Source organism: Caloenas nicobarica, chromosome 6, assembly GCF_036013445.1.
Source record: "Caloenas nicobarica isolate bCalNic1 chromosome 6, bCalNic1.hap1, whole genome shotgun sequence".
NCBI lineage: Eukaryota > Metazoa > Chordata > Aves > Columbiformes > Columbidae > Caloenas > Caloenas nicobarica.
In genome coordinates this window covers 23,386,504-23,400,000 of record NC_088250.1, presented here as the reverse complement: position 1 = coordinate 23,400,000, position 13,497 = coordinate 23,386,504, and the positions used below count along the sequence as shown (strand labels likewise).

The following is a 13,497-nucleotide window of genomic DNA, read 5'->3' as shown; positions in this document are numbered from 1 at the left end:
CCTCCTCCTTAATGACGGCCTTTACCAGATCTAGGCCAGCAATGTCACTCCAGTCCACGGGAGGTCCTTGGTTGATAATCTCATTGGTAACAAGGTCAATGAGGTGTGTGTCAGTATTCTTCAGTTGCTCGTCCACAGAGTGGTTGGATGAGGTAGCTGCACGAAGTCCCGGGCCTTGCATTGGGTGAGGGAGGAGCTGCCTGTGCTCGTCACCGTGCTCATTCATTACTGGGGAGGTATACTTCCCAAACGAGTCACTCGATCTTGAACCCAGTGAGTTTTTAGCAGTACTATAGGATGGGGGTGTTAGAGCCCTACTGGACTGGCCGCTAAATTTCCTTTGCTGTTCAGAGGACATTAGCTGCTTTGTTGGCTTAAATGCTAAGGATGATGTTTCAGCACTTCTGTCAAAACCATTCCCCCTGTTTGCATTTGAAATGCTGTTGTCGGGCATTCGATACATGGGACTCTGTGTAGATCTCTGTTGGCCATAGCTGTAATTTCCATAACTGGAGTCCATTTCTCCTTGCCCTGCCATGTAGAAAGCTTTCCTTTTGAGAGAGCTAGCTGAGCTGTTTGTCAGGGCAGATGGTGCGATGGGCGTCAGACCGTGGCCTTGGTAGGAGTAGCTGGGGACGGTGGTGGGGGGCAGAGGGGTCGGAGCAGGGATTCCTGAAGGCAGGTATGCCGAGGGCGGCGGAGCACCCCCAGGGCTGTACCCAGGGCCAACAGCGGTTTGAGGAGGATAACTGGTGGAAGGGTAGCTGTAACTGGAGAGGTTAGACGTCCCATTGTAGCCGGGGACAAGGGCAGGTGGCGGTGGTGGTGGTGGGGGCTGTAAAAGTCCCGAGCTGTGCAGGGGGGATGGATGAGGGGATGGAAGTGCAGGTGCTGGCTGGCCACTGTAACTGGTATGCAAGTATGAGCCATTGTATCCTGCGGCATATTCCTGAGATGGGAGCCCTGAATGAAGACTGGGAACGGTGTGACTTCCGCAGGTGCTGCTGGAGTAACTGGGTTCAGCCAAGTTACTGGCCACCCCAGGAGAGCTCCCAATGCTGGCCGAGACATCTGTGGGGGGGAGGGCTGCACTTACCCCAGCTTTGCTGGCTGTGATAACGTCTGGGACACAGTTCATGGGATACACGCTCTCCGAGTTCAGCGATGGCTGCCAGGGCTCGCTTTCATTCTTCCGGCCGTTCACCAGCCCCGATGGAGCTTCAGAATAATTGCTGAGAATGGGCCGCTCGGCTGGGCCTTCCAAAATACCGGAGTATTTTTCTGCATACTTTTTCAGAAGATTGGAGGCAGTCAGAGCCGAGATGTCGTCGTTGGCCCAGGCGTACTGGTAGGTGCGCTGCAGGTGCCCCCGGTAGGCTTCCACCTTGTGGGCAGGGGACCTGGTGGTTGAAGTGATGTCAAAGTGCTGTTCTGGCCACTGGGCATGCTCTGGCGTCCACTGCATCTTCAAGCCTAGGGCAGCAGGAAAAAAAAAAAAAGTTAACAGCGAGCTCAGCCTTTTTTGGATGCTTTTAAATGAGTTCTCAAACGTACAGTCCATGAACTTCTTCAGCTCTCTGAAACAGTGTGCTTAACACCACAAACACCACAAATCCTTAAGGGAAGAAAATGCAATGCCTTTACGAAGCAGTATAAACTGCTTGGTTTATTGTAGGAACACAGAGCCACGCTTTTTGTTGATTCAGCAGAGGGTTATTTGTTTTTTTTAAAAAATATAGGTAATGCCAGATTTCTCAAAGTAATTAAATAAGACTCAGTACATTTTAAATTCTCTGAGTGCAGATGTATTATTAACATACAAGGCATCCAACTGCTCTGTCCTCTCTCATCATGGTTTCAGTTTTATGTTTTAACCAACATAAAAATATGAGACACAGCTGACAGATCACATCTAGGATACCTCTCTTATTTGGTACTGAACACCTAGTTAGCGCAGTATAATGCACCCTGTGCAGAACAATATGACACAGACATAGCAGGTCATTCCATAATCCAACTCTCATCTAAACTGGTCCACGACAGTTTCAAATCTGCTTCGTGGAGTGCAGCAAAGCAATCTCCCAGGCAGCGCTCCGTCGCTTTCATCACACAAAGCCTACAACTCGGTATGAATTACAACTGGCTCCTTTCTGCCTCTCAGTTCTGTTGTTGAGGCTCTGGAAAAAAAAAAAAACAAGCATGACTTGTCTGTCAGTCTCCTTGCTTGCTCTGCCTTCCTCCTCCCCTTGCCTGACAGCCTCCAGGGTACAAAGACAGAGAGTTAAAAAAAAAAGACAGAAAAAAGGTAAAACAAATGAAGCCAAGTCCCTAAAAGTTTTGTGCCTTCCACAGCTGGCTATTAAAAACAAACAAACAAAGCAACCAACCCTATCAATAATTTTAAAAAAAAAAAAGAAGCAAATGTCATTTTAAAGCAATTAATCTTTTAAATAATGTGATGTGAATTATTGCATCTCCTTGCAATCCAATGCAGCAGTAAGAGCAATTTACAAGCGTTAAGATAACCCCCTCCAACTCGTACCTGTGCACGGTAGACACACGGCTGTTTTTTGTACAGCTGTATCAAATAGACCTCCTTAATCTCTCTCGTATTACCAAGAGTGATTTTTGCAAATAGTCTTGTGCCCTCTGGCACAGATTCCCTGATAAGGAGAAGGCCCAGTCGAAATGAAGCATCTGTGGCACTAGCTCCCCTCTGAATTACTGCGGACTATTTTGACAGCTCCTATCCCCTCCTGTTTTTCTCCCCAACCCCTTTAGCTCTCGGTTGCCTGACTCCGGCATCTGACACGGCCAGCTTAGCCTCGCTGAGCTAAGCCTAACACAGCGCACAGTTTGGTAACAGAATGGCATGTTTATTCCCTTCTGACTCCCTCTTCCTTGTTTGCAAAACCACTGCACCAGACACTGGAAGTTAATTAGCAGGATGATGCTGTGCTAATTGTGTTAATTTACAAGGTTTTAGTCAAAGAGAATCATGCCAGGGCTGGCACTGCTGTCATGCTTCCGACTTAATGATTAAGAAATACTGAAAACAAGGTGGGAAGGATTGCAGTAATTACACAATAAATGAATAAAGCAGGAGATTAATTTCCAATTATATTTTATTGCAGTTGCACTCATTTGCATTTGGATTCTTCATTTTTATTTTTGGATTCATGTATTTGCAAATCATCAAATCATTTAAATTTAGCCTGAAAACTGCAAAGTACCTCTCATTGAGCCTTATATTTTATTAGCACAAGTACTGCAAATCTCATTCCATGTGAGCACGCCATTGATTACTTGTGAATTTTTTTTTCCTGAGTGTTCTCTTTCTCCCCCATTTTTCAAACACTTTGACAGCTTGAGAAAAATGTCTGTTAACAATTATACAGTTATCCTATAAAAGTTAATTCAGAGAAGTGCTTTTGACAAATGCAGCTTTGAAACTGAGGGTTTGGCAGATTTATTTCTTTCATTTAGTGTTAATATAATCTTTTTTGCTAATTGTTTCTGATGTTTCAACCACTGACTTTCAGAGGGGGTAAATGTGTCATGAAATTGGGTGAAATTATAGAAATCATGCTCACACACACACACCAAAAAAAAGCAATTTTAATGAGGAATTATCAGAAGCTTTTCTGAAATCACACTTGGTTAAATTCAGCCAGAAATCTGGAAAGCAAATCACCAAGAGCCAATTGCATTTAATCAGTATCTAAAATTCTTCTAGTGTAATGGGATACTTCAAGCTTTTCAAAAAGGAAAGAATATTAATGATCCTGTAATGCAGAACTGCCTAAAAGACATACAAGTTCATTAACCCAAAAAAAAGGAAAAAAAAAAGCCAACCAAACCAAAGAAACAAGACCTATCCATGTTCTGCGATACTTGGCTTATAAATTTACCAAAACACTGGAAGCTTCTGTTACAGACATGCAGAACAACTTGAGCAGATTAATGCTTCACCAGATACTAATCAATGGATGCCATGAGAAAGACTCTTCGCAAAGAATGCACTAAAGCAGCAGTGAAACTTTTGAAAAAGAATGAAAATACATATGGATGGAGCAGAGAATCTGGCTGAGCTGGTAATCGTACTGTAGTTAATGAATATGCTTTTTGGCACATTATCTTTAATGGCTTGTAAAAGGAAGACTATTGAATTTAAAGAGAGAAAAGAATGCACTAGGTCAGAGCACAACAACATATACAATACACCACCCACTTAGCAAGCTTTTCAAAATTCCTCACCCAAATACTTAAAAAAAAATATAAATTGATCTTATTTAGAATGCTTTAAAAATACAATAATTCTATTTCTAGTCACAGTGGAGAGACATATTTAGATGGTATAAAAACTCTAATCTTTGAATTTTATTTGTCTAGATTAATTTATTTTCCTTATTATGAGGCTACAAAAGAATGTGAGAAAATCTGAATTACCTGTTTAAGAGGAGCATTCTTTATTTGGAACAATTGCTAGATAGACCAGTAGTTTCACATTGTCATGCTATCTTTGGATATGCTCACTGCACAATAATTGAAAGTTTATTTATTGATGCATATTAAATACCAATGCATTTAACAAAGGCTGTAAAGGCAGGATTAGGCACTGATTAGATAAGCTTAAGAGAACGGGACTGTTCTCATCTCATGAAACATGAGCATTTATTCCAGCACATTGCAATCATTAGTGTTATTTGGAAGCACAGGTTAATAGTTAACCATAAGCGTATTTTTTGTATTAGTATGCAGTGAAGAAATCTGTATTTACATGAAGTCCACTGGAATGGTCTGGACTGTGGGGCACAAAGAACTATTTCCTCAATTTGATAATAATTGAAAAAGCAGGAAACTTTTGGTAGGTTTGACTCCATTTGTTAATAGTTCAATAATAGTTTGACAAGAGTCAAATGTCTGATTTGGGAGAAAAAAAAAAAGGAAGTTACAGTTTCTTTTAATTATGGAAACATTTTTCTTTTCCACCTAATTGCTTGATGTTTGCAGTCGCTTCATCTCTGTGTTTTAAATTGTATTTTATTAGTTGCTTTTTGCTTGAATTGATATACCTTCCTGCATTTCTTTTGTTAGGAATCCAAATGCTCTCATAAACATCTAAAATCAGGTAAATAAGGGCATATTTAGAGGTTGCATTTTTTTTAGTGTAATTTAAACTTTGACATAAACCACGGTCCTGCAGATAGTGTATTTGCTTAATAACTTACTGAAAATCCAGAAGCAATGCAAGGCTGAATCTATTTTTAAAAGCATCTTTGATAACTTAGGAATCCTCTGAACTATCAACATTTTTGAACAGTGTAAACTGTGCTGGTATGGGCTGTAAAAGGCAAAAGAAAAGGATTCTCTTCTTTAAGTACGGGTATGTACTTATCAGAGAATTGCTTTTAAGATAAATTTAATACATTATATAGGAGAGGCAGTGTAGGGCTTTTTAGCAGTATCTATTTTTCCTTGTCTTGACAGCCCTGCTATACATCTCTCCTCCATAATTCTTCCAGTTGAATCTATCCAAATTACATTTAAAGTAATTATAGTCAACAATTTCATTATTCAATTACTTCAAACAAAGTGTTTGACCATTATTTTTTTCCCTTCTAATTTTGTGCACTTAGCCTGAAAATGTAAAATCTAATACATACTACTTCATCAATTTCACATACAAGAACTCCATATGGCAGAAATCTACTTACAAATTCTGATTTATGAATTAAAAGAAACAAAAAAAAATAAAAGAAAGAATACCGGAGTTAAGAAAAAATAACATTGTAATCCAAACGCAAAAAAGAACAAGCAATGTTCTACACAGCCTTGATGTCCAGCAGGGACCCGATCCTGCTGGGAGCTTGAGTGAGTTTGTGCATATGAAGAACCCTCCTCTGCTGGTGCCTCAGTATCAGGTCAAATTGCTCAGCCTCTTACAGGATTATATCTGTTACAGAAGAGGAAAACAAATAACCAGCCTTTCCTTTCAATTTGAATAGATGTGTTTCTGTTGAAAACAGACCTGGAAAAGTCCAGAAATACTAGCTAGGACCATGTTCGGTGAAAACACCAAGGATTTGTGGTGTCCCATAGACAAGTCCAAATGATGATAATCACCTTCCAACTAACCAACCTGGTTAGCAATGACCTGCTTAGACAAAGGACACTGGGACTTTAGTAAACCTCTCATCCATTCACATCTCTAATAAAACGATCAAGCTAAAATTAAATCATACGCAACTGTGCTTTTCTGAAGATAATGGCAGAGGTGGCATTGCAGTTCCAGAGATGCTGGGGAGCAAAACATAAATCACGCAGAGCTACTGTGCACGAGGAACTAGAAACAGGGCAGAACACCAGCTTTCCCAACTGGCTACCAAAGTTTCCATTTGGATCAGGGGCCTATAAATGTTCCTTCAACATACCCAAGGCAAGAGAAAATAATTATTCTCCTGTTGTGGCCTCTCTGTTCCTGCCCTGTTTATCCCTGCACTGCCTTAGGTCCTATCTAGCACAGGTCTGCAGGTTCATTTGTAAACATCAGTGGCTCAAGCAGGTTCTTAACGTTAGGCTTGTGGTTATTAATAAATATGATCTGAGCAACTGTTGAGTGCACTGTTGAAAAGCAGTAGGCTGTACCAGGGGCAAACAAGTCAACTAGATGCTTCTGATCACTGTCCACAACAGACTCGCAGGAGCGCTCTGTTGCAAGGCAGGAAACAACTCCAAAACCCCAGCTTCGAGTGCCACCCGTCCTCTTCCCTTCTGACTTGGAAGTGGATGTGAACATCATCACTTTGGGTTGCTTGCACATTTAGCCAAAGTCTCCAAAAGCTGCCTCTGCCCACGGAACTGTTACTTTCAGCCCTGTCTTCAATTATTAATGATGCTGGCTATCTACACAATGGAGCATAATGAGTTTGGTCAAGGGCTTGCTTCTTGCGGACGGGCAGAGTTCAGCTCTGCCAAAACAGCCATTGACTTAAATAGGCTTTTCACTGAAAACGTGCCAGCACTCCTCAAACCTCATACTTCAGTGAGAGCAGAGGTGTTAGTACCTTGAGGATCAGGCCCTAAATCCACAATTTAAAATCCTTCTGAAGCATGGGACAGAGCTGAATAAACAAGTCATGCCGTAACCACTGTTTGAGATGTAGGACACGCAACTCCCTGGGTTTGTACTAAATTTGATAATATTTTGTAAGACTGTATACTGTCATATGTCCCATAATAATAAAAATTAATTCAAGATAAAACATTTCTTTTACACTCTATTTTTTATTAATAAGCATAATTTCAGCTGTTTGAAGATAGTGCAACTGATCTCTCTTAATTGGAAACAGGAGGGATTTTGAAAAGTGGATTGAGCTAATTATGTTTTGCAGGGGAAAAAAAAAAAAAAGAAAATGATTCCCACATTTATTTTCTAATTACTCAGTGAAGACCTCTGCTCCAGTCCATGAGGAACTCCTTTGACGTCAAAGGATCTGGTGGGAGGAAAAGCCTCCAACTGAGCTGCCCAGCCACATGGGTCCAACTTTGGAAGCTTTTTTCAGTAAGTGGCAGCCACAAACTCATGAAAACAGGCCTTGAAAGTGCTCTCAGCATTTTCTTGGTAGGGGTCTGTTCTTCCTCTTATTATATATAGCCTATGCATGCCACACGCATCAGTGGGAGCAAGCTGTTGGCAGGGTGTTTACAATATGATTCCCATCTAGCATGGATAGTGAAAACATTTCAATCTTTAAAACAAAACACTTAAATCATGAGTAATATCAAAGATCATATATATGTCAACAGCACTTAAAGATGAAAGCAGTAAGAAAAACGCAACATTTTAAAAGAGCCTGGACTAGTTAAAAATGAAATTCCAGACACAGAATCTCAAACTAATACATCCCAATTATCTAATTTAAATACTGTCAAATGATTATTCCTTTTAAATCACACTTTCACACCTCACAACAGCAAATTGCTACACATTTACAGCAAATGAGTTTTCTCCCTCCAAGCCCCCTCCCTGCCATTTACATAAAGCAACGTCTTTGATAGTCACAAAGACATTTCTGGCTAAACGGCCTTTAGCAGATCCATCAGCTTCAAAGGCCTTATGAAACAGAAATAAGGAAAAATAATAGTCAAGCGAGCAAAGGGAAACTTGGTCCAGAGAGGATGCTATCACATTTTGGCAGCAGAAGCAGGCTGGATCCGTGGGCCAACAAAGCAGCAGCCCACAGAGGTGTATGACAAGGGCTGTAGCTGTTACTTGGGCACCCCACGGGAGCCCCCAGGCTGCTGCCGGCTCTGGGGGTATCAGTGTCTCTGGGGCAGCAGCCCTTAAGCATAAAAATATTCTCAGTTCAGGGCTTCGTCCTTGCAGCATAATCACATTGATGCACTATCGTTGTGTACCATAAGTAAACTCATTGATGCATGCGTCAGAATCGTTCTGTATAGAGAATTGGTCATATTTGTGACTAAATGTAGTTTATCTTTAAAATATTTCACTATATCAGCCTGCCCTCACTGTACTTGTTTTCTCATAACACTGTTCTAAACTGACTAGAAAACACACTAACAAAGACAATAACTGCAATAAGTTTTCTTTTAATCTGTAATGATGCTTCCTCTTCCTAGGCTTTATATTTTTAAGCTATTTTTGTCAAGTACCTCCAAACAGTACCATGTCCTTAAAGGACAGAGTATATTTTGTTAATGCCAAACAAATACCTTAAAAAAACCAAGAGAATACTCAGAAGGACAGCAATTGTAAACAAAAGCATAACTTATTTAAAAAGTCACTTTTGTAGTCCACTGAACACACTCTTTTAACTATAATGTATTTTTAAAAGTATTAATATACCACACAATCTGCAATTTATGCCTATATAAACATGAGAATCAATATAACTACTGCAGGATAACTCTAGTGATTCTGAGAATCAAAGTATTCACATGGTAAAATATAGTTATAAATGAATAGGGAGTTTGGCCACTCGGCACAAGTAGTTATGCATATTTGCAAATGCAAAGTAGTTTAGACCCGAAGCATGATTTTGCTCCCACTGAAGCACTTACTTCAAGTCTCTTATGAACCCAACTGAAGCTTTTAGAAGTGCAGAAAAATGCATACTCTCTTTTTAAGCAAGAAAATCACAGAAGTAGCTTTTTCCTCAGTTCCCCTTACCGAGGTGGAGTTTGAAGCACATTTACCTTAAAAGAGCACAACACAAATCCTTAAAAGCAGAGCAGATAAAACAGACTCACTGCTTTATCGTGTTTCTCACGTAATCAACTACAGCAGATGAAACACAGAACCCTGAACTTGTTTTTTAGCAAGTAAGCAAGAGGCAAAAGGAATGAATTTTCAGCACTAGGGAGCCTCATATGGAACCTTCAGATCCTGACCTAAACTCTTCCAGGCAAAAAAAAAAAAATCCGAAAATTATAATTTTCAAATACTGGATTCTATTATTTATTTTTTTCAATTTCTGTTACTAATTGTGATTCAGTAAATCGTTTCCTTTTACAGGCATTTTTTTCACTCACACTTAGAGTTATTGCTTGGTTCCTCACTGTAAATCAAGTATTTTTAAAACCTTTTTTTCATGTATCTTAAATCCATTAAGACAATTTCCTTCTTAAGCTCACTTCCTTTTGCCAAATGAGGATCATCAGGACATACCACACGTGTCCACAGGGACAGCAGAGCTAATGAATATGTATGTTTTATGTCACAACAGAGCACTCCCCTTGTTCTGCAGTATCGACCTTCTCTTATGTGAGTAAATAACAGGTGAGCACTTGTGCATGAGGATAAATGGGGTTAAAACTGCCATAAAGGGACATACTTTATTTGAACAAAGTGGGTGCACAATATACAGAGATTTAAGTGATGATGCATTATTTTTTATGTCATGCTGTTCAAAAATGTTAAAAAATAATCTTGCTTTAAAACATAAGACCAAGTTACATAGCAAGAGTTATTTAAAATATATTTTCATCCTAATAACAGCAACAGCAGTCTGTATAAATTCCACTACATTATTTTTTTAATATATTTTCCAGCCATCATGCTTTAAAAATATATATACGTAATTGTGTGTGTATTTCATAGCTTTATATCTAGTAAGAGAAGGTTAATTCCAAAGATTTATCTAACCAGCTCGTTTTGCCTTATAAACACAAAGGCAAAGATCCATTTCAGTACGTTTCAAAGCACTGTAGTCAGGTTTGACCCAATACAATCAACTAACAAGAGTGAAAAAGCAAATTTATATGGGCCAATACCACAATACTCTAGCCTGTAACCAGTAATACTGCTTTCCTTTTAAAGCGCTTATTCCAAAACCTACCAACGTAGAAAAGGTATGAACAGTTGCTTTACTGAGATTAGAGTACCTCTGCTAATTAGCTAAATGAGAACAAATACTGATTAAATGTATATATAGAAGTAATCTGATACTCAAGAAAAAAATCAAAACAAAACAAACAACACCCTTCTTAGTAAGACTACACAGTGTATAAAGCTTTCACAAAATTTTGTGTTATTTATACATTTTGCTTTTTGGCAATCTGCACATTAATTTTTAATGAAATAGTAGAGAGATGTTGCATCTCACACTTCGATAAAAATATTCTATAGCCAGGACTGGGTGACATAGTGCATTAATTCAGTGTCCTTCACTCCTGGGACCTGTGTATAATTTAGTCCAGCCTGAAGAAAATAACTTTGATCTGAAGGCTGTGGAAAAAGCTACATATGAAATGAGTTTTGGTGGGGTTAGTGTTGTTTCTTATATACAAGACGCCATATGAAGATAAACTGCTTTAGAATGCTCCTGACGTGGCCCAGGATTAAGAGCAGGGAGCTCTTAGCAGAGCTCATCCACTCTCTTGCTTTTCCCCGTTGTACCAGACACACACACCACACACATTTCTCTCTCCTATAAGCATCAGAGCGACTGGTGCTGGCGCACTGTCTTTTCAAAGAGAATATGCCACGTAAAAGGATTGTATTATCAACCCATATACTTATTTGGTCTCTCCATTAAAAACAAACGAACAAACAAGCAACATCTATATTTCAGCATGAGAAATGGCATTGTAAGAAGGGATGATGTTATCTCAGGGAACCCGAGGTTTGTTCCTCAAGGCAGGGAACACCTTAGCTAAACCATCAGGATGGCACTAATCCGGCTGCAAGGGGACTCAGAGCTCGGGGCCGGCTCCTGCCCGGCCGGGCTGCGCAGCAGCTGCCCCTTCCCGTCCTCCCTGCTCCCCCGACGCACAGAAACAAGATTAAAAGCAGGAGCATAACCAAAGAACTGGCATCCTAGAAACACTAAGCTGAGCTAAACCTTTTCCCCACTTAAACCTTTCAATTATTGTATTTCACAAATTCCAAAGATTCTTTCTTGCTCATTCAATAAAATGTATTTGAATTAACTACTGAAAAAGAGAATATAGCCAGTTTTTTGAATGCTCTTGGTTTGGGACTTACTGTATTGTTTCCCGAGCATTTGAATGGAATTATATAGATTATTCAGTTAGCGTGACAAATTATCTGGGGTATGGGATGAGGAGGAACAGGAAATTTTCTATAGACAAATACAGAAATCTCTCTATATATGCTTATACATTTCTACATTTTACACACACAGAGGCACCAGAGAATGTCTTAACCAAGAAATTTAACTCTGTATATGCTGATATATTTGCCATATTCCTGGAGAGAGCAAGAGGGAAAAGAAACTAACTCCTCATGTTGTATGTTCATTCTCCTTTCCCAAAAAAAGCAGTTTACCCCGCAACATGAGAAGCTGAGCCATGTCCTGGAACCCACAGTATGTCCTTGAGAGGCTGCACAGGCACTTCAAGGGGCAGAAGGGAATAACGTGCTGGCTTTAAAAAACAGAAAGAAATGGTAAAGCCCAGCTGATAAAATGTGACGTTCCTTTGCAGCTAGCGCACAAATTCAGTCTTTTCTGTAAAAAGCCTTCAAGAGACAAGAAAAATCTAAACCATGCAATGATCATATCAATAACTAGCTAAGCATTGTTGACAGCTTAAATAACAATAAACTGTGCTATGTTTTTCTGTAATTTTGTCCATAGTGTTATTGCGTATGTAGGCACTTAATGATGAAATAGTTTCAAAATTTGCTTCAGGGTACAGAAGTCAAGCTCCACTGATTAGAATCTCAAAGCGCACTACAGGCGCGCATATACAGCTGAATAATAGCACTTGTGTTTGTATGATGTTTTTAAAAAAACGCACTCTTTTACTTGATGTTTGATGATGCACACTGAAGTCCTTTCTCTCACAAAATATACAATACATCATGGCTAACTGTAAGAATTTCAAAGAGAAGGTAGAAAGGTAACGTCACAAAAAGAGCCAAAAATGGGGTTTGGTGTCAATACAAGATGCCTGGATCCTGAAGTTCCTGGGCTTGATTCTCATGTCAGTTCTCTGGTTTGAAGTCACAAGAACCACTGAAGTTTACAATTTATTGTGATGGAGATAAATGTGCCCTGATTTTAACTTTATGATTTTCATTTTATGATTTTCTTTTTAGGCAACTATTATTCAGCAGTTAATTACACAAATGATATTTTGTTCACCAGAATTTGGGGTTTGTGCCACACGTAATAAAAACTCATGGCAGAAAATATTTCATTAAAATCTAGACAGAGTTCTGATGTTTGCTGCACTAGCTCAGTTTCTGATTTATTTCCTATGCCTAATAAGGTGGCTCTCAAACTTTATTGAATGTGAACCTTCCTAGGATTTGCTGTAAACTGACTGGACGGAAGTCTGATTTCAGCCACACTTCCAGACCCCAGTCCAACAAACTGCTTTGAGCAGCAACACATCTCCCAGGGGTGTCCCTCTTTGTCCTGCTTTTGTCATTTCTCCAGTCAAATTTTATTATGAGGTTTTAGTTACAAAACTCTGTCCAATTTTGTGTTAAATAGTTTTATAAAAGTGCATCCACATAAATTTAATATTAAAAATGTTATACACTATCAACAGTAACATTAGGATTTTACTAAATACTCGGCAACTATCAGCTTAAATTCCTTTTTCTGTAAACACTTGTCTTTTCATCCAGAATGTGTAAATAACATACAGGAATGACTTAAAAGAAAGCTTAATGTTAATACAGTTAAACATACTTAGCATCAAAAATTAAGGTTATAAACTAACAAATATTCACTGAAGTATTTGACACCAGTAGTACAAATTGATTAAGCTTGGTTTTTAATTTGGAAAAAAAATTTAGAAGTTAAAAAAAGAAAAGAAACAGGTTGAATTATGAGGTACTGTGAGAGCTGTAAGAGTTTTGTGATTGCAAGTAAGATTTACAGATCTTACAGATGTGTAGAAGACTTAAAGATAATAATTGAAAGGTGCATTACAATAATCAGAGGAATGTATAACATCTGCAAAGCAGGTAGGAGTGAATAATTTTAATTTTCTCTC

The 13,497-nt window shown here is 39.0% G+C and overlaps 1 protein-coding gene across 3 annotated transcripts in view; it reads right to left on the bottom strand.

The window, feature by feature from the left end:
* Positions 1-13,497, bottom strand: part of FIGN (fidgetin, microtubule severing factor) — a 96,596-nt gene that overhangs the window by 809 nt on the left and 82,290 nt on the right. For all 3 annotated transcript variants that reach the window (XM_065637952.1, XM_065637953.1, XM_065637950.1), the window contains exon 2: positions 1-1,473. This exon is cut by the window's left edge and continues 809 nt beyond it. In XM_065637952.1, the coding sequence (XP_065494024.1) occupies positions 1-1,473 (1,473 nt within the window). The remainder of the gene's footprint in view (positions 1,474-13,497) is intronic.